Genomic DNA, 19,867 nt, shown 5'->3' on the forward strand with positions numbered 1-19,867 from the left:
GAAAGAACGAAGGCCGCGGGGCAGTGACCACTCCTCATGGGCACTTTACCGGTGACATACTTCCTGTTGCACAGCAGGCGTGTTACCTCCACCAGGGAACCAAAAGGGGTTCAAGGTCCTTCAGTAACCTGCCCGAGATCACACCCAGGGGAAAGCTGGGATTTGAAACCAAGGATGGCCAACGCTCAAACTCAGGCTCCTTCCAGCCTACGCTGCAACAGAGACACACAGACGGCACGTGTCAGTCCTCCGATCTGCGAGCCTCAACACAGAAGCTCCAGCCCAGAGCCACACAGCAGCGGGGCTCCTCCGGGAAAGTCAGGGTCCAGCAGGAGGCAGCCGCCCAGGCTTCGGGGGACCCCTGGGCCAGCCCTCTGCCGCCCCTAGCAGCACCCTGAAGCTACAAAAGGGGGTGCTTTAATCAAGTCACCAAGCCAAAGACTCCTTTCTTTTGCGGCCTCCACACACTGCCCTCACCCAGATCTTCAAGCATGTCGTGAGAGGCAAAGCCTGAGCCTCTGTGGGAACAGGGACCACAAAGGCCCCATTGTCCCTCTCTACAAAACCCATTTCTGGGTCAATGAAGCGGCTGACCCCCGGCCCACTCCCTTTCTGCTTCCTCGGGCCATAGCCAGGAGGGCGGCAGGAAGACCTATTAGCTCACCACCCTTCCGGTGCCAGGGCTTTTATCCCAAAGGAAAGACATTTAAGATTTACACTTGGGCTAAAGGAACCACAGCGCATCCAGGGTGCCAAACTCCCCTGGCTCACAGGGCTCCTCCCACGCCAGGCACCCCGTTGCCCAGCCCTGGTGCCAGGGTGTTTGGGGCCTCGTATGACCCCACATCGAGGAGGAAGAGCAGGTGAGCGGACACCACGCTCCCGGGCTGGTTATTATCTCCAGCGACAGCGGAAGGGGCGCTCCCGGAATTCAGTTAGCTCAGGGAAAAATTAAAGCGCGCCCTTGCTTTCCTGTCAGAAATAAAATTAAGGGCTCAGATCGATGTTGCCAAGGGCGGGGGGATCTCCGGGAATCTTTAATGGCCTCCTCTACATGTTTTCAAATTCACATTCCCCTTCAACCCTGCCCTTTTAATTGGTTGTTTGCGAGGTCATGTTTGCACCAATTTCTCGGGAAGGCTAATGGTGTTTATTTAATGAGAAAATAAAATGTGGAGACAGCTCCAGGGGCTGGTCTCTGAAAGATGGCTCAGGGTGGGGGCTGCAGCTCTTTACCCCACTCCCCGCCCTCGCCCTCCACTGCTGCACAGGCCGAGGGGACTCTGGAGGAGGTCCTGAGATGGGTCAGGGGAGGGCCCAAGGCCTTGGGGGAGTGGGCTGGGGACGTGGTTGGGGTCGGGGGGCAAGGTGGCACTGCCTCTGGGCAAAGCCCTGCAAAGGAGTGGAGAGGTCCGGGGTGTACCCCTCATGGTGGGCGCACACAAGCACACCCACCCCCTTATAAAGCCACGGCTTTAGAATGAGCCCAGCTGGGAGAACCGAACCTTGGGTTCTGAGAATCTAGCAGAGAGGCAAGTGGCTATCCATTTATGCCACTGTTGGCAGTTCTTCCCCGTTCTCATCAAAGTGTGCCCAACTTCAACTCTGTGCATAACTCTTTGCCAGCAGATGCTCTCCAAGTGCTCAAAGGCAGAGATTAATGTTCACATCACTGCCAGCCCCTCCTCAGCACCCCCCAGGTCTCTTCTATCCAGGGTGGACTGGAGGAGACTCAATCATATTGAGTTTCTACCCGCTTCTGAACATTCTATCCCAGAGACGAGGTTCACCAGTATTTCTTAAACAGTTGCCCACACTGACAGCGCTCCAGTGTGGGAACACGATTATCACCTCACCCAATCTAAGACCTCTGCTTGCATTCAAGAGCTCAGCTGGCATGCATGGTGGCTACATCGAACCAGGGACTAGACTGAAAGCTCTGTGCGGCTGAGACCCATGGTTGGTGTTAGTGGTCCATGACAGACTGGCAGCTTTCTCGTCGACTGGCCTCCAATTCAGGAGCAGATCAATACCAATAATTATCAGCTATTGGTTTACAGGTTTCCAATAAACCCCTTAACACATCTCACACTTGGGTAGAGTGTGACCAGTAGCTAACACAAGAGATGAGAGAGAAGATTTGAAAGGCGGGGCAAACACAAAGGGCACGACCCCAGTAAGGCTGACCCGGGCAGCAAATCTTGCTCCAGACCTCCACCGTGGGCACTGGTAATTTCCAAGACGCTCCTGTGTCACAAGAGCAAAAGCCTCATCATCACCAGCTGGAATTCCACAAACCCTTAGCATGCTGTTACCCCATCCAACAACCCCTTCCCACCCAGAGGCACGTATCCTCTTTGTCAAACATACTCCTTCCTCCATGCCGCAGTCACATTATAGGTTGTGGAGTCCCAACCCCTTCCCTAGGTAAATAAAGTCAGAATGTTAGAATCTCATTTGGGAAAATATGCATACATTATCTTTGACATCCCACACGTACAAATGAAGCAATGCCTTTTTATTTTTAATTTAATTTATGCCTTTGTGAAACTCTTTTTACATGCTCCCACCGTCTTTTTTGGGAAATAGGCACCAATAACCAAATAATTATTACAGTGAAATTCTTAATCACCTTTAGTGTAGATAAAAGAGTCAGTCTGGGCCTCAGAGGTCAATTTCAAAAGTGAGTGTCTGGCAGGTAGTCAGGCCATGAAGGACTGTTTTTTTCTCCTTAGAAAAGCATTATCTTCTATCACAGCTCCAGCTACATCTTACTGGCACTATTTTAATAAATAAGCTGATTACTCGAATTACAGAGGCCTTCAACTTCAGCCAAGTGCTTTCTGGGATGGAGATGCTGCACAAGCTTCCTGGGAGAAGCCAAGCTCAGTCACACGCCCTTGAGGTGAGCCCGCAGAAAGCTCCTCCCTCTGGCTGCACGGGCCCACCACTGCACCCTTCTAGCTCCATAGCTCCAGATTCACCCTGAGAAAGGACTCTTTGTTCAGGGGGCTGCTGGTGATGGTGCTCTCTGAGGTTCACAACGCCATCCTGGGCTGAGGTCGGGATGGGGACTGTGTCAGAGCTGTTCCTCTCCAAAGCCATTAGCGTTGCACTTAATAAGTGACTGCTAGCAGTTGGGAGAGGAGTCATCTATCACGCTGATCTTTATTTTTCTCTCAGTGTATCCTGTTCCTTCGCCCCTGGCAATGTTCCGGAGCAAACAGGCCTGCTGGGTAATGGAAGCCACAGGGAGTGAGAAGGCGGGTCTCTAAGTCTCTCCTCTGTACTCAGCCAGAAACCATTCCCTTTCCAGCTGACCCTCACCAGGCGATCGGATCAGCTTCAAAGACACCCAGCTCATTTTCCACTGGGCCCCCAACCACCCAGCCCTGATGAGCCAGGCCTGGAGGGACCCAGCAGTGCAGGGTTCACAAACCTAGAGCTCTGGGGTCGGGGTCGGGGGTGGGGGGGAAGCTGAGCGTCCTGTGGAATGAGGCTCAGAGTGAGGTGTATTTCAGCAACCAACATCCTCACCTTCTACTTTCTCAAACACAGCTGAAGAGGGGAGACTGGAGAGAGCTGAACCGCTCCGCCCTCCCTTCCTCCCTCTGGCTCTCAACCAGCCTCCCGCCAACCAAAGAGCGAATTAAAAGGACAGCACCTTGTTGCTTCCCTCCCTTCCTGCCTCCAGCACCACCTAATCAATACCTAATGCTGAATTCAAGATCTTATCTGAGTTTTGCAAGGATAAAGCAACACACTTTTCCCCAATGATTAAATCCTTTGATGATCCGCCCAGTATTTGTCAGACCACCTCTAACAACTTTTAGAGAGCAAATGAAATGACTCAGGAGACTGGAAAGGCACCCTTTCTCTCTCTCCACTTGGGCACAAATAATCTCATGGAAGGCCATAAAATGAAGCGATGGGCAGGGCCAAGGAAGCTTCTACCAATAGCTCAGCTCCTTGCCTGGCTGCAGGAACCTGCTATGCGGCATTTCGAAACTCAAGGTGCCTCAGTTTCTCCATCTGGTAATGGAGGTGTAGCGTAGTCCAGCAAGCAGGGCTGGTGTGGAGAAGGATAAATAATGAAGAGGTGCTGAAGCCCTTAAAGTCACCAACGCCCTTGCTTTAAACTACTGTCTAGCACTGCGCTTGCAGAGTGGCTAAGAGCACGGGCTCCGGGTCAGACAGGCTGGGTTTACGTCCAAGCTCTGCTGTGACTAGTGCGTGACTCTGGGCAGTTCTGTTCATCAATGGCTGTTTGTCGTAAGATTCAACAGTATGTGCAGGCACTTCCATAAGCACTTGGTATAGAAACGCTCAGAAAGCATTGGCTGTTTCTATGGAGAGTATGAACATGGCCTGGTTAACACAGAACCCACCTTACCACCAAGGTGTGTGCTGGGATGGGATGCCAGATCCCCCTTCAGGAATGAAGGACATCTTCCCCAGCTGTTGGAAGTGCTGCTGGAAGATGGCCCCAGCTGTTGGTCCCCTCCAGGATTTCCTCAGTACAAGCCCAAGATCACACCCACTTCCCAGCGTGGGCTGCATCCAATGACTGAACAACATACAGGCAGAAAGGCTGGTCCTCTCATGCCAACTGGGGACAGCTGAAGGACCACCTCATCTTCAGAATTCCCCAGGGCATCACAGGTCAGCTTCCCCCTCTGCCCACTCCTCATCAAGAGCACTCTCTAAGGGGGGCTGGCCTGGTGGTGTAGTGGTTGAAGTTCAGCATTCTCTGCTTCAGTGGCCCAGGGTGCACGGGTTGGATCCCAGGCATGGACCTAGACCACTCATCAAGCCATGCTGTGGAGACATCCCACACACAAAACAGAGGAAGACTGGCACAGATGTTAGCTCAGGGCCAATCTTCCTCACCAAAAACAAACACACAAAAAGGAGCACTCCCTAAGGAAGCTCCTGCATGCTAATCCTCATCTCAGGGAACCCCACCAACCAGCGACAACTGCCCCCTCCCTCCCCTGGTTAAAAAAAAAAATGAAAAAGGAATTAATCTTGGACAAAAAGCTAAATGCCAGGAACATACTTCAGGTCCTGAAGTTCATCAGTGTCAGTTCACATACTGTTCAGAGGAGGCCTGAGGGGTCCAGAGAGGTTAGGGGATGGACCCCCCGCTAGGCATCAAGTGGGCAGCAGAAGCTGGAAGGAGAACTCTCTAAGGGGAAGGGTGGGAAGGCTCCAGGCTTCTATGTGAGTCAGATGCTGAATGACCTTCTTCCTGCTTCCGTGATGTGAGGACACACATCCTGGGAGAGCTCATTGTCTCCCGTCCCCTGGATTCTTTCCCACGGTGCTAGTGAGGTCCAAGTGCAGATATAACATAGGTGGAAACACAGGCTGGTGCTTCTGTGAGCAGGAGGAGCAAACTGCCATGCAGATGTAACTGAGGGCCACCCTTGTCCCTAGGGGACCAACAGGGGACAGGGGCAGGAGGTGGCCACTGTGGGGCAAGGTCTGGAAAATCTGCCCTGACCTCTGGCTCATAACAGCAAATGTGGCCGGAGTGGATCCCATGAGCCTGGCCCACCTGACTCCTACAAGGCCAGGCTCAGTCCACGTAGTTGTCCCTGAACAGCAGCTGTCATAGCTCCAAGCGCACACAAGTGGGTTTCAAAAGGCCTGGGGATGAGGACCAGTCAACGCCCCAAGCTGCCCAGCGGGGCTAGGTTAGAAGCTGGATGAGAAGAGCTTAGCAAGTGCTGTGACGACACAGAGGGGTTTATGGTCTGGGTCTCTTTAAGAGGAAAGCTGGAGGCAGGGCCAGCCAGAGAGGTGTCCCCGACTTCTGCCACTGCTGCACTTTCCTCTTGATAAGATAATGGAAAACAGGAAGCTGGGGAGGTGAAGGGAAGGTTGGGGCAAGGTGGCTGCAAGAGGATTTTATTTTCCGGTGCTTATCGCCTGATTCCAAATGCACATTCCATCAGGCCAGGGATGTGGGGCCCACTTGCTCCATATATATGATTTGTGCTTCTGTTGTGATGTGTTCTTTTTTTTTTTAAAATTCTTTCCTCCCCTAAATGCTCTGAATCACTGAAGTTCTTACCCCAGCTTTATCACCCATTTCAAAGAGAAACCCCTCCACAGCTGTTTGGAAGGTTTGGAAGTATGTCCCGGCCAAAGCCCCCACCTGCACAGAAAGAACACGGGGTGGGGCACAGATTTCTGTGCAGGAGGAAGGTGGAGGCAGGGTGTCAGCTCATCACTGAAGCTTCCAGGCCCACCTTCCCTCACGCCGTCTCTTCCCCACCCCACCAGCATCAGACCGCGGCCCCACAGCCTGCATCCACTGAGGCTGCCTTCGTGGGTGGGTGGCTAGCGCAGTCGCACACGGCCCCATGCTCAGAAGGGCTTCACTCTGGGTTGAATGCTCTGCTGTCCTCTTGAAATTCTTAATAATTCTTGAATAAGAAGTCCTGCCTTTCATCTCGTTTTGGCTCCACAAATTATGTCACGGGTCCTGCATCCACCGCAGGAATCTTAAACTCCGGCAGGGCGAAGGTCCTGCCTTGGCTGGGGGCAGGACCGTGCCTGTACCAGGGTCTCCGCCCGCCCTTCTTCCTGCCGATGTCCACCAGAGCTCCTGACCTGGGAGACTAAGCGGTGAGGTCCCTGAGGCCACGCTGAGCACTGGCCAGTCAGAGTGGATCTCCCCCACCTCACAACAGGAAACACTTTCCTCACCCAGTTACAGAGGGACAGCGGCCCCATCACTGCACCTAGCGCCTCTGGAAAAAGGCAAGAGGCTTCGCCTATAGCAGCAGGCAGCTGGATCAGAAATAAAAGAGAACTCTTCCTGGCACCTCCTCTGGGGCTATGCCCGGGAGCCCAAGGTCCTTAGTGTGAATCCACCTCTGACAGTCACCGGCCCTCTCAGGTCCCTCAAATGACAGCCCCCTTTCCCAGCGCAGCTCTGAGGGTTGAAGGAGATGGTTTATCACGTCCTCCAATCCAGGGCCCAACACAGAGCAGGAGACCAAAAATACCTTCACTCATTGACGTTCAAAAAAAAATGACAACAATATTGCCTGGAAGCTGCTCAGGAATCTTGCAGGATTCTGAATTCTAACACCGAATACTAGGGCCACATTCAGACGGGCCTCGCCTACGCCGAAAAGAAATAGATGGAAACACTCTTCTGAACAAACCCATCCCCATGTGGAGACAACAGAGAAAGAGGAGAATTTGAAATCAGCAGCCTCGGTCCCTACTCTGACTTTGGGTGTATCAGTTACCCTCTCTGAGCTTTGGTTATCTCATCCACAAAAAGAAGGTGACGATAATGATAATGATAACAATAAAAGGTAACATTCATGCATAGATGATGTGCTTGGCACCACATGCTCCCAACAATCCTATAGGTACTAATATTACGCCCATTTTACAGATCAATCAACTAAAGCATAGGAGAAGTTAAGTGATTTTTCCCAAAGTCACAACAACCCTCCCGGGGCTGCTGTGAAGATCAAATGAGACGATGCCTGGGGAAGCAGTGCCTGGGAAACCACACAGATGGACACAATGTGGATGGTGATAGAGGATAACCATGAATTGCCCATCACCAGCACCACCTTCCTCTCCCTCTCACTACTCCTGAGCCATGGAGAGGACAAGGGCAATCATTCTACACCTGTAAGCTCTGCTTTTCTCTCCCTGCCTCCCCCTACTCCTCACCCTCCACCCTTCCTCCTCCCTTCCCAATATATACACCACCAACATCCTAATTTTCTGCCCAATCTTCCATTTTCCCTTCTGAGGATGCTGTAGATGGACACATGAGAAGCCGGCTTACCAGGCACACTCAGGACGGCCCCCTCCTTCTTCCACCTGCCCCCACCAATGATTCCCCCTCCGCTCCTTCCTCCCTTTCACTCAGCCTGCCTGCTCCGAATCGGAGAGACAAACAGTCAGCGCTGGATAACTGCTTCTAATCACAGGTGACAGCCAGAATGTAAACAACACGAGAAACAACTAAACGCCATCCAAGTGGCAAGGAAACACCGCTCACTCCGGCTCCTTCTCTCTAAACACCACTTCCTGCCTCCTCCTTGCCACCTTCGGAAGCTCTGCTCATTAACGCCCCGTTAACAGGAACCCCAGAAACCAGGATCTTCTGGGAGAACAGGAGAATGGAAGGCCAAACCATAGCCTTTGACTGCTTCCTCTGGGGAGGACTTTCTAGATCCGTCCAATTTTCCATTTAAAGCCACCATTTCAACACGTTCTCTTTGGGGGCAGGGGGGGCAGGGCAGGGATCAGAGACCCTTTTGAGAATCTGTTCAAAGTCAGGGATCCTCTCCCAAGAACAGCACAAACATAAAACATTCTGTGTGCCATTTCAGGGCTTCACAGCCCCCAAGATGAGCCCCATTTTCTGAAACACAGATGGGGCATGGAGACCACAGGAGAAACTACAAGAAAGCGCAGATGCCCACTGAACATTCCAGAGGCGCAAGAAGGCTTTTGCAAATCTGCCATCTCTGTACGCACAGAATAAATGACAAGGCTTTTTTTTTGGTTGTTTAGATTGACAGTGTGCTTCTAAACCCCCTCCTTCAACGCAACTTGAGAACTCAATTGTGTAAGTGTATGAATAATTTCCACTTCGATCGGTTAACGCTGAGGTTTAGCAAGGACTAAGAACATGAGGATTACGAAGCTGCCTCCAAATGGGTGCTGGGCGGGGCTGCATAATTAAATGACAGCTCCCAAGCCAAAAGGAAATGGTTTTTTAACTGTCCAGTACCTGGATTCTTTGTGCTACTGTGCCCCTCCATTAATACAGATCTTCAACAGATAGTCAACTCCACCTGCCTGATTCTGGAATATTCCTTTAGTCTGTGGGACTGGGGCTAAGAAGAGATGGAGGCCAGGAGAGGACGAAGGGGTAACCTTCTTCCACTGGGGTTCTTACCTCTGTGCCTATTGGTCGTCTTATCAAACATCAGCATTGCATCCTCCACCTGCAAAACAAATAGAGAATAGAGTCTGCTTTAGGAACTTTAACAAAATAGACAAAACATTATATATTTCAGTGGCAGGGGAGGTCCATTATAGAAATCATAGTTGCTCATTAAAAACTATTTGAAAATATAAAAAATTAGAAAGAAAAAAAATCACTGTCTTTCCACCTAGCATAACCACAGGTACATCTGATGTATTTCTCTTAGTTTTTGCTTTTTTTAAAAAAAATAATTTGTGTCTCTTTTAATATAGTTTAAATCATATTGTATGAGTATGGAATTTTCCCCTTGTTCTTTTTTTATATATAACATTACAATATTGCAAACAATTTCCAGATTACTACACCTGAACCCTATCTTTTTTTCCCAATATTTTTATTATGGTAAAAAACACATAACATAAAAATTGTCATCTTGGGGCTGGCCTGGTGGCGTAGTGGTTATGTTTGCACACTCCACTTCGGTGGCCAGGGTTTGCTGGTTTGGATCCCAGGTGTGGACCTACACACCACTTAGCTAGCCATGGTGTGGCAGGCATCCCACATATAAAGCAGAGGAAGATGGGCACGGATGTTAGCTCAGGGCCAATCTTCCTCAGCAAAAAGAGGAGGATTGGCAGCAGATGTTAGCTGAGGGCCAGTCTTCCTCGGTAAAAAGAGGAGGATTGGCGGTGGATGTTCGCTCAAGGCTAATCTTCTTCTTCTTCTTCAAAAAAAAGCCATCTTAACCATTTTTAAGGGTAGAGTTCAGGGGTATTAAATATATTCATAATATTGCACTACCATCACCACCAAATATCTCCAGAACTCCTTTCATCTTGCAAAATTGAAATTCTATACCCCTTAAACACTAAGGCCCCATTCCCTGCGTCCCCCAGCCCCTGGCAACCACCATTCCACTTTCTGTCTCTATGACTGTGACTACTCTAAGAACTTAAAATAAGTACAATCACACTATATTTGTCTTATTTCACATAGCATAACGTCCTCAAGGTTCATCCATACTCCATTGTATGTGTACACCACATCTTGCTTATCCATTCACCCACTGATGGACACTTGGGTTTGAGCTAGTGTGAACAATGCTGCTATGAACATGGGTGCACAAATATCTCTTTGAGTCCCTGCTTTCAATTCTTTTGGGGGTATATTCAGAAGTGAAATTGCTAAATCCTATGGTAATTCTATTTTCAAATTTTTGAGGAACTGTCACACTGTTTCCCACAGTGGCTGTACCATCTTACATTCCCACTAACAGTGCTCAAAGTTCCAATTTCTCCACATTCCAGCCGACATATTTTTTCCTGGGGTAATTTTGCTAGCTGTCATCCTAATGGGGGTGAGGCATCGTGGATACTGTCTTGACTGCGCGTAGCATTTCATGGAGTGAGAAGCTATAGCTTACTTAATCATCCTTCTCATGGATATTTACAGTTTCCAGTTATAAACAGTGCAGCTTGAACATCGTGATTGTTGTGGGCAGAACTGTGTCCCCTCCACTAAATTCTTATGTTGAAATCCCAACCCCTAGTATCTCAGAATGTGACTGTTTTTGGAGATAGGGTCTTTAAAGAGGTAATTAAGTTAAAATGAGGTCATTAGAGTGGGCCCTGATCCAGTATGACTGGTGTCCTTATAAGAAGAGGAAATCTGGACACAGGTACAGAGGGAAGACCACATGAAGACAGAGAGACGGTGTTCACCTGCGAGCCAAGGAGAGAGGCCTTTGAAGAAACCCACAATGCCAACACCTTGATCTCGGACTTCTGGCCTCCAGAATAGTGAGGAAATAGATTTCTGCTGTTTAAGCCACTCGGTCTGTGGTACTTTGTTATGGCAGCCCCAGCAGACTAATACATTGATGCTAAGACCTTTTCAAAAGCACCAAAGAGAAGAAAATAGCAAGGGCATCCATCCTCTGCCTCTCTTCCTAGTCCTTCCTCAGTCCTCCCAGGCATCCTGCTGCCCTTTTAATATTTCCAGCAGTAAGATTTCAGGATCCACACTCAATTCCCACGCAGAGCTCAAGAAACTCACACTTATCGAACCAGATTCGGCTTTAAATTCCACTCCTTCTACTTATGATCCAATCCCCTATTTGTTCCTCAAAAGACACATCTTTAGGGCAAGTGTTGTCCTAGCCAATGAGCTACTCACCTGGGGACTGGACCTGTTTGGGCAGGTGAGCAGCCTGGTCTCTTCCTTCATTTTGTGCCCAAGGTTGGCAGTAAAAATACAACACAACCCACAGGGCTGTGGGTGGACAAAACTGTTAGCCAGAAGGCTCTGTGCTTGTAGTAATTTCAGTGTGTGCATGGTTGGGAAGAACTGAGCACTGTTCACTGGAGCTCAAAGGCTCACAAATGAGCTTGGAGGCCTGAGCTGAGCCAGCTGAGAAAAGGAATCATACGCTATTCATTCCTCACTCCTCCCAGACTACAATCTCCAATGGAGAAGAGGACACTGGGTGAAGCAATAAAACCAGACCTCTAGACAAATCAAATCTATTTTTCTAGATGCTACCAAATGTAATAGGGAGAAAGGCAAAGTCAGGGAAGAACGGATGAGGGGCTAGGCAAGCCAGACACAAACCTCGAAGAGACTGGCCTAGCTTAAAAATCCCTCCTGGAGTCAGGGCCCCCTCTTGTTGCTAAGCAACCGGGCCTGAACAAACAGACTCCTGGGGCCTTCCCCTTCTGGTCCCCATTTCTGAAGTCAGTTACTGGGAGGAAAATGGCCTTGCGTGGTGACTGCTCCTCTGGCAGGAAAGCCGTCCTCTCTCTCCCGGGCACCAGGCTGAGGGGAGTAGGTGATGCTAGTTTGGAGATGGGGGACCTTCTCCAAGGCAGGCTGGAAGAGTCTCCCAGGCACCTGCTGAGGCCATACCCACCACAGCCATCTGCCTCTCATGCGCCACTCAGCAAAACCCCCAGAAGATCAACTGGTATGTTTGTACACAGAGTAGTCACGCTTGAGCATATGGTATCGCAGACTCAGACCCCGGGCCTCGAGAAGAATTCCAGTGCCTGGGGTGCGGGTGGGGGGGGGGGGAAGCCTGCTGGATATCACGCAGGTAAATGTGACATCTGTTTCGCACCCATCTCCATATTTTCTAAGATGTTTGCCAAGTCCTTATTTTGAGCCGAAAATGCCTAACAGTAAGGAAAACAGCCTCCCTTCTGTGTTGGCTGTGTTTTGGTACTGAAACTCAGATCCCCTTAGGAAAGAAATATTTTGAATTTAAAAACTGTATTTCAAACCCCTCTTTCAACAGTGTGTAACTGGCTCCCACTTTTCCTTCCTGAGTCTGGACATTCTCTGACGCTGCCCTTCTAACATTCACTCCACCCCGCTGAGCGAGGGGGAGGATCCGTGTATGTTTTTAGGGCGACCATTGTCACACAGAAGAGAGCTCTCTCCTCCACAGTCCAGCTGTACAATGGGACTCGCAAAGCCCTCCTGAATAGATAAAGTGTCAGGGCGAAAGAAAAATTCTATTAACGCTTTACAAAATAAAACATCTAAGAAGTAGCTAGAGAGGCAAGAAAAAGCGAGAAAAAATCAATCTGGATAAGTCCCGGCGCTCAAGGGGAGAAAACTTTTCAGTGATTGCAAAACACTTATTAATTCAGAGAAGCCATCAATGCGATGGAAATCTGGCAGAACAGCAAGAGCTGAAACTGGAAGAATTTGAATATACAAAGACTGAATAGAATGAAAAACACGGGCTCACATACGGGGCTGTTTCTCACGGTTCTGTGTGAAGCAAACAGAAGCGGCCTGTGTGGGTCTCCATCACAGGGGGCGGAGGGCTACAGTCAAGGTAACCGTATTCTACCCCGGAGCGAGCAAACCGAGAACTCTGTCTCTGTCTGTCTGTCTGTCTCACTCCCACTCATGGAACCCAAAGAGTTAGCTGGCTGTGCAGAGTCATCAACATGCAGGCCAGGCCTCACTCAGGGTGTCAGAAGAACGCAAAAACATGGGGCTGGACACAGGAGTTTTTCTGACCTCAGGCAGAAACACCATCAACCCCTGTTAAGCTCCTCCTCAATGGACCCCACTCTCCTCCTCAAGATCAGCGCTGATATTTATTTTGTGTTGACAGTGCCTTCACCAGCCTTACAGATTTCTTTGTACCAGAGGTGGGCCCCACGGCCTAGTGGTCTTGGGGGTCCCCAGTGGGAGTGGCAAGGAGAGGACCTTCTGAACCTCAGCATGCCTGGTCAGCTCTGAGAGAAGGAGCTGGTTCCAACCTTGAGATGTGCCTTTTAATAACTTCAGGCAGGTTTAAAATGCAGCCCTGGCACCCTTGGTGGTGTATCTTTGTGAATGAAAAAAAGCAGGGTAAAGTAACTTTTAAGTGACACGGTTGGGGAGGCCCCTCTGTCTGGACACCAGAAGGTCCTGAACATATGTTTCTGCCTATTATAAGGTTCAGACCAGGCTGTAACAGCCTCAGAGGTGTGTACCATGACACATCACAACTGAGAGTTAATAGTGGGAGCTATACTGTTAGTCTCTATTGCCCACGGGGTTGGGGCAGGGCTTCTCAAACTTCATCCACATCAGAATCACCTGTGTGACTCGTTAAAACACAGATCTCCTGGGCCTCAGGGCCAGTGTCTGATTCAGTAGTATTTGCATTTCTTTCTTTCTTTTTTTTTTTTGGTGAGGGAGATTGGATCTGAGCTAACATCTGCTGCCAATCCTCCTCTTTTTGCTTGAGGAAGACTGGCCCTGAGCTAACATCCACCCCAATCCTCCTCTATTTTGTATGTGGGTCACCACCACAGTGTGGCTGATGAGTGGTCTCGGTCCGTGCCCAGGATCTGAACCTGTGAACCTGGGTCGCCAAAGCAGAGAGCTCTGAACTTAACCACTACACCACCGAGGGGCCTCAGCATTTGCATTTCTAACAAGCTCCTGGTGATGCTGATGTAGCTGCTGGCCTGTGGACCCCACCTCCCATGTGCGGCTCTAAGGATGAGAAACGAGAACAAAGGTTATAGACAGTGGACAGACTGCTTCTTCCTCTTTACACACACTGAGTCCTCAACCCAGGAACAAAATTCTTTTCCAGAGGCAACAAATACACTCCAGCGTGGCAACAGTTCTACTTCTTTGTTCCCCGTCCCTTGGATGTTCATGTTCTAAGATGCTGAAAATGATGACAGTAGAACACATGATGGAAACAATAACAAGAAGAGAGATTTCTTCGTGGCAAGCAAGCTGCCCCCACACCTAATGCAGGACAATTTGGATTCTCTCAGGAGGATACAAACTTTCCTTCGAACAGATAAACTCCAGCCATGTCTACATCATTCAGCCAACTCAGTCTTGATTAGAATATCGAGGTAACATTATACCTACTTTTATGCAACATATATTTATTAGGCACTCACCATCTGCAAAGCCTCAGCCTAAGTACAAATAAGGGACATATTATATAGGTCTGTGGTAGACTGACTGCACTAATGCCCTGCACCCTTAACCCTGTAATTTTGCAGTTCTTCTCCCAAAAGAGGTGAGCCTATCTCCCCATCCTGTGGATCTGGACGTAACCTGTTATGGTCAATAAAAGGGGGTGGAGAGAACGGTATGCTCATTTTGGGCGTGGCCTTGAGAGGGTCTGCATGTTTCTGCTTGTCCTCTCTCACGCCTCTGCCATCACCATGAGAAAGGCATGGCCAGGCTAGCCTGCTGGAGGATGAGAGGCCCGGTGAGCAGGGCCAAGCCCCCTCAGTTGCTCCAGCTGAGGCCCCCCTAGAGGGGCTGACAGCTAGTCAATCCCAAAACATGCAAGCAAGCCCAGCCAAGATCAGGAGAATCACTCCTAGTGGGCTCTAGGCACGTGAAATAAACAGCTATTGTCTGCCACTGAGGTTTAGTGGTTGTTTGTTACACAGCATTCTGGTAAGAGGTAACTCATCTATGGTCCCTGTTCTCAAAAGAAAAACCTTTCAATTTATCAGAAGATATACAGACAGTCTCAAATAATACCAGACGGTGAACAAAGGCAAGAAAAGGGGTGGAAGGAGGTAAAACGCAGAACGTGGGCTGACGATTAAACTATCAAATTCCCAACTGCAAATAGAATACAGATATCAGGGTGCAAAGGGACTGCTTCTAAATCTCATCGAAGCCGCAAGGTTGGAGACAGAGGTCCTGGAAGCGCCAAGAGAAATTGGCAACGTGTTCCTCACTAAATGAGCACCATGAAAATCAGCAATAATTAGCACTCCAGTCAGTGGGTGCTGCCTCTCTAATCCTAATTCATTTAATGAATGAGCAAGCCCTCTTTATAATGAGTCAAAAGATTTATTGTGAGCCAGACATTCTTGCTGGGCGATTTTAGAAGTAGCCAGATGGTGTTGACCATATCCAGAGGTGAGACTTTAGCCAGTGTGGCCCACATGCTAGCCGAAGAGGAAACCCTTCAAGTCACAAAGCCAAGAAGATCCTAGAAAGAGAGGTCAAAAATTCTGTTTGTTGGGCCTGCCCCAGTGGCGTAGCAGTTGAGTTTGCAAGCTCTGCTTCGGTGGCTCAGGCTTTGTAGGTTTGGATCCTGAGTGAAGACCTAGCACCACTCATCAAGCCACGTTGTGGCAGCATCCCACATAAAATAGAGGAAGATTGGCACAGATGTGAGCTCAGGGCCAATCTTCCTAACCAAAAAAAATAAAAAAATTCTGTTTGTCAAGTTGGTTGGCCAAGGTTGTGATCCTAGAGCGTGCCCCCAGATCACTGCTTCTTCTGCTGGCAGTTTTGGCTCCCTAAGCACAGACTGGGTAAGTGAAGATGATTTGGGGATGCAGAAAACTCGTTCCCAGGAGACGGCTCAAGGGAAGAGTTGCTGATAATAACTCAGCGGGTCCTGGGAGGCAGCTCAGGGCGGCAGGCGGTGCGGCACACACTGTGGGCAGGATCCAGGTTCTAACCCCAGCTCCATCAGGATCTCACTAAGGACAAGTCACCTCCCTTCTCTGTCCTCAGTTTCTCATCTGTGAAAGGATGGAACTGTACAAGATGCTCATGGAAGATCAGTTCACAAAGACTCTGCCTAGAATGCTGAAATGGCCCGCAGAGCCTGCTGGGATAACATCTGGGAGCATCGAATTCACCACTGGTCCTTTGCAAACCCTCTGTTCTGTGAGGCTGTTCCAGAGCTTTGCTGTGGTCAACACACCCTGAGAAATTTCCTACTCCTCTTGAGGATACAAATACACACACCCACACGCCACCCGTATCAAGAACAAAGCAGGAAATGGCACTTCAAATGAGCCTTAAATTATCCAGTCAGACACAAGGAGGCAGAGGGAAGGAAAAAAGAAACGCAGCTCTTCATACGCCCCCAGAACAAATGCCCTTGGATTTCGCTTCCTGCTCCCACTCAAACGCCTCGAGCGTTGGTTTAAATAAACTCCCGTAAACGCAATGCTGTGATAGTACAGTGCGTAGGGCTTAATGGGCCTTATTATGCTCTAAAAACTCAAGGCACTGAAGTCACGAGAGTGGAGACTCGTATATGAGGCAGGACTGCCCAGGACAGGGGAGCCTGGAGTCCGTGCTGGAGACAGGGGCTGCCTTATCCCGGGATTATCTCAGAACGCAGGATGGCACCAGCTCTCAGCTTCTCCCCCAGCCAGCGTGGACAAAGACAGAATCTGTGCGCGCCCTGAAGCTCAGTAACAGTGTCTAGTTCCTTGAAATGAGACTTTCCAGTGTGCTGCGGCCTTGCAAAGAGGGAGGCTGGTCTATCTTTAATCACTGCCCAAAAGTAAGAACAGAGGGGCAAAGGGAGCAGCCAGGAAAATCCCAGTAGTTCATGCTGAAATCTACATCAGTGGTTTTCAACCTCGAGTGCTCACCAGAATCCCTCGAAGAACTTTTAAAAATCCCTGCTGCCGAGGCCACACCCCGACCTGTTCAACCAGCCCTGCGGAGTGGGGCGCCCGCGGAGTAGGGTGTAGAGCTCCCCGCTGATTCCAGGGGGCAGCCAAGGCTGAGAACCACCGACTAAACGGCTAAATGGCTGAATACAGACGAGCTGAGCCTTGATTGCAGCACATGTGTGTGTAGAGGGGCCCTAAATAAAAGGGGCGTTACGTGGGCCTTCGGCCGCCTAAAGATGGGCTGTTCATCTCCTGCCAGACGTCAGGATCAGGCAGGCCCTTTGTCATATGCTGCTTTTGGGGGCTGTCCTCACCTTGTCTTGGTCTTAGGACAAGAGGGCCAAAGTTATTTATTGGAAGCAGCTCAGAAGAGCCCAAAACTGAACACAGGACTTCAACGAGCGAATCTGTAGCTTTTCTCTCACCATCACCAATATTTTCACATATATCATAGCTCTGGGCCTCACAAGAACCCCAAGAGACAGGAACTATTACAAATTCTCTGAGGCTCAGTTTCCGCTGGTCACCCTGGGGCTGGCAAGGGGCTGGGCCCAGGACTCGGCCACTGGTCTGAGAGGCCCAAGTCTGGCCCAGCCCAGCCCTGCCTGCCTGCCCCATCTCAGGTGCAGTCACCCCCTCGCTGCGGGCACACGAGCTCCCCAGTCCCCCCATCTCTGTGCATTTAGCCCCAGAAGACTGCAGCAGTGGGGCAGCTCTCAGAGCATCTCTCCTAGCTGCTGCTGCTAGAAACTTTTTCCTTCACTCCAAGAGTTAAAAAATTCTAGTTTGCACCCACCTGAAAGCTCGTCTGTTTTCACACCCATGCCTCTAACTGAATAATAAGAGAAACAGTCTGCTTCGTTTCTCCTAAACTCCTTTTTTTATTGTAGCAAAATATACACAACATAAAATTTACCATTTTAACCATGTTTTGGTACACAGTTCAGTGCATGAAGTGCATTTCCTAAACTTTTCACAGAAGAGTCCTATGATGGCCAGAAAGTTCTATCCCCATTGGCAAGACTCTTCTTCACTGGCCCTGTTTTCTCCTACTTTTCACTCTCTTGGGGTCATTCCATCTTCGCGTTTAACTTAAACACCACCAGCATTCCTCAGATAGCAGTTATGCATTCAACAAATGGACACTTGTCCATGGGAGCTGAAGGGTGGGGCTGTCCACAAGACTCCATCCTGGAGGTTCAGACACGTTACTCACCCTAAGGCAAAGCCTCCTGCTGGGAGGTTCCGATTCCACAAGTAAATACGAGACTGTAAGTTACGAAATGCCTATTCCCCTCGAAATGATGATTATCGTAATAGCCACCACTTACTGAGCTTAATGGGCAATTTGCAAAGCTTGTTTAATGATCACAATAGCTCTGAGGTAGATATTATCATACCCATTATACAGATGAGAGAACTGTGGCTCGGTGCAATCAAGTGACTTGCCTAGGATCCTGCATGCAAGTGGTGGAGCAGAATTTAAACCAGAAGCATCCCTGTGTCTTTCTACTCCTCTCTCTTCCTTGTGTTCTATTCTGAATCCCTAGGGCTTAGCGTAGGGCCATGGTCTCCTGAACGATCCAACAAACACTGTGTAAAACTCTACCAACAAGTGAAGAGAGGTGATGATGTCCCCAAGAACACAGCGATACACAGCCTCTGGTAGGCTCAGGAGAGGAGGGCATGACTGGAGAGGCAAAGGACAGAGGAGGATGGAGGGTCTCTTCCTTTCAGATGGGCAAACTGGGAAAGCCCAGAGATCACTTGGCTGCCCTGCGGTCACAGAGCTGAAACTGCAGAGGGCTCCTAAACCCAGTCCAGGGCTCGGCCCACGTGAGTCCCTGCTGTGTGTGGGTGCTAAGAATGCTGAGTGTGTCCCCCTTCCTAGAGTTGTTAGAAAGGCTTAAATGGTGACTAAGGTGCCTAACGTATGGAAGACAGACACTGTCTCAAGTCACTGCACAGTCCCTGGCAAGCCCCTCCAGGAGCCGGCTTGGTGGGCATATACATGCATGTGAACATACATGCATGCATGCACACACATGCACAACCCACAAAGATAAGCAGGGAGCTAACACCCAATGCTGTTTGTCTTCCCACTGCAAATGGGTCACACCTAGGGACAGCCACTAAAAGAATCAGCATGTCATTGGGGGAACAATTGCAGGAGGCCCCATATCAAAACTGAGCAAGGGAAGCAAGAGTCGGCCTGTGCAACATATGGTCGGGGTGGGGGCTCCATTCCAGCTGTGCAGGCAAAGCCTGGGGCCCCGGCACCACCTCAGGGGGTGGAAGAGGAGGTTCGCTCTGGGGATATCTGAGCCGGGGTTTAGACCGAGGCAGCGAGGGAAGGGAGGTGAGAGGGACACCAAGAGAGGCCAGGCAGGAGCTGTTGGAGGAAAAGCAGTTGGTTCCGGCAGACTTGACAGCTGTCACACGGAAATGGCATCTGGCCTAACGGCCTCTTGTGCGAGGTGCCTTCGAGTGGCGGCTGCTGCGCTCTGGAAATCCACAGCCGTTTACAGCTTTGGTTGTAAGTGCGTGCGTGCATGCATGCATGCAAGTGTGCGCTGGGGGCGGGGGGAGAGGCAGGCAGGCTGCCTAATGCTCCTGTCTCCCCCCCATCCAGCCTCTCCCCATCAGGCCTCACCTACCGTGAAAAAGGCCCAAACCTGCCAGCTCCGGAGGAGACAGGCAAATCATTAGTGGCGCACTGATGTGCCGTAACACTCTCTTGCATTCCCATTAAACAAATACTAAACTGCTAATTGCCAAAATAGATCTCCACGACTCTGACCGAACAGGGGAAGGGTTTATAATTACCAAGTGTGAAAATGCACAGCCTGTAAATAACCACCTCATCTGTCCTAATACGGGCTGATATTGATGGGCATGAAATAAACATCAGGACCAAATGGAAAAATCATCCACATCTCCTGTGGCCAATGCAATCTCGAATGGTGACAAGCGTAGC

General features: G+C 49.9%; 1 protein-coding gene across 11 annotated transcripts in view; it reads right to left on the minus strand.

Annotated features, from left to right (window-relative positions):
* MSI2 (musashi RNA binding protein 2) overlaps positions 1-19,867 on the minus strand; it is a 388,026-nt gene that overhangs the window by 134,900 nt on the left and 233,259 nt on the right. For all 11 annotated transcript variants that reach the window (XR_006890528.1, XM_046674791.1, XM_046674790.1 and 8 more), the window contains exon 7: positions 8,948-8,996. Coding sequence is in view for 10 of the 11 variants with exons in the window: in XM_046674791.1 (XP_046530747.1) it covers positions 8,948-8,996 (49 nt within the window). In the remaining variant the exon portion in view is untranslated. The remainder of the gene's footprint in view (positions 1-8,947; positions 8,997-19,867) is intronic.

This window comes from Equus quagga, chromosome 11, assembly GCF_021613505.1.
Source record: "Equus quagga isolate Etosha38 chromosome 11, UCLA_HA_Equagga_1.0, whole genome shotgun sequence".
Classification (NCBI taxonomy): domain Eukaryota; kingdom Metazoa; phylum Chordata; class Mammalia; order Perissodactyla; family Equidae; genus Equus; species Equus quagga.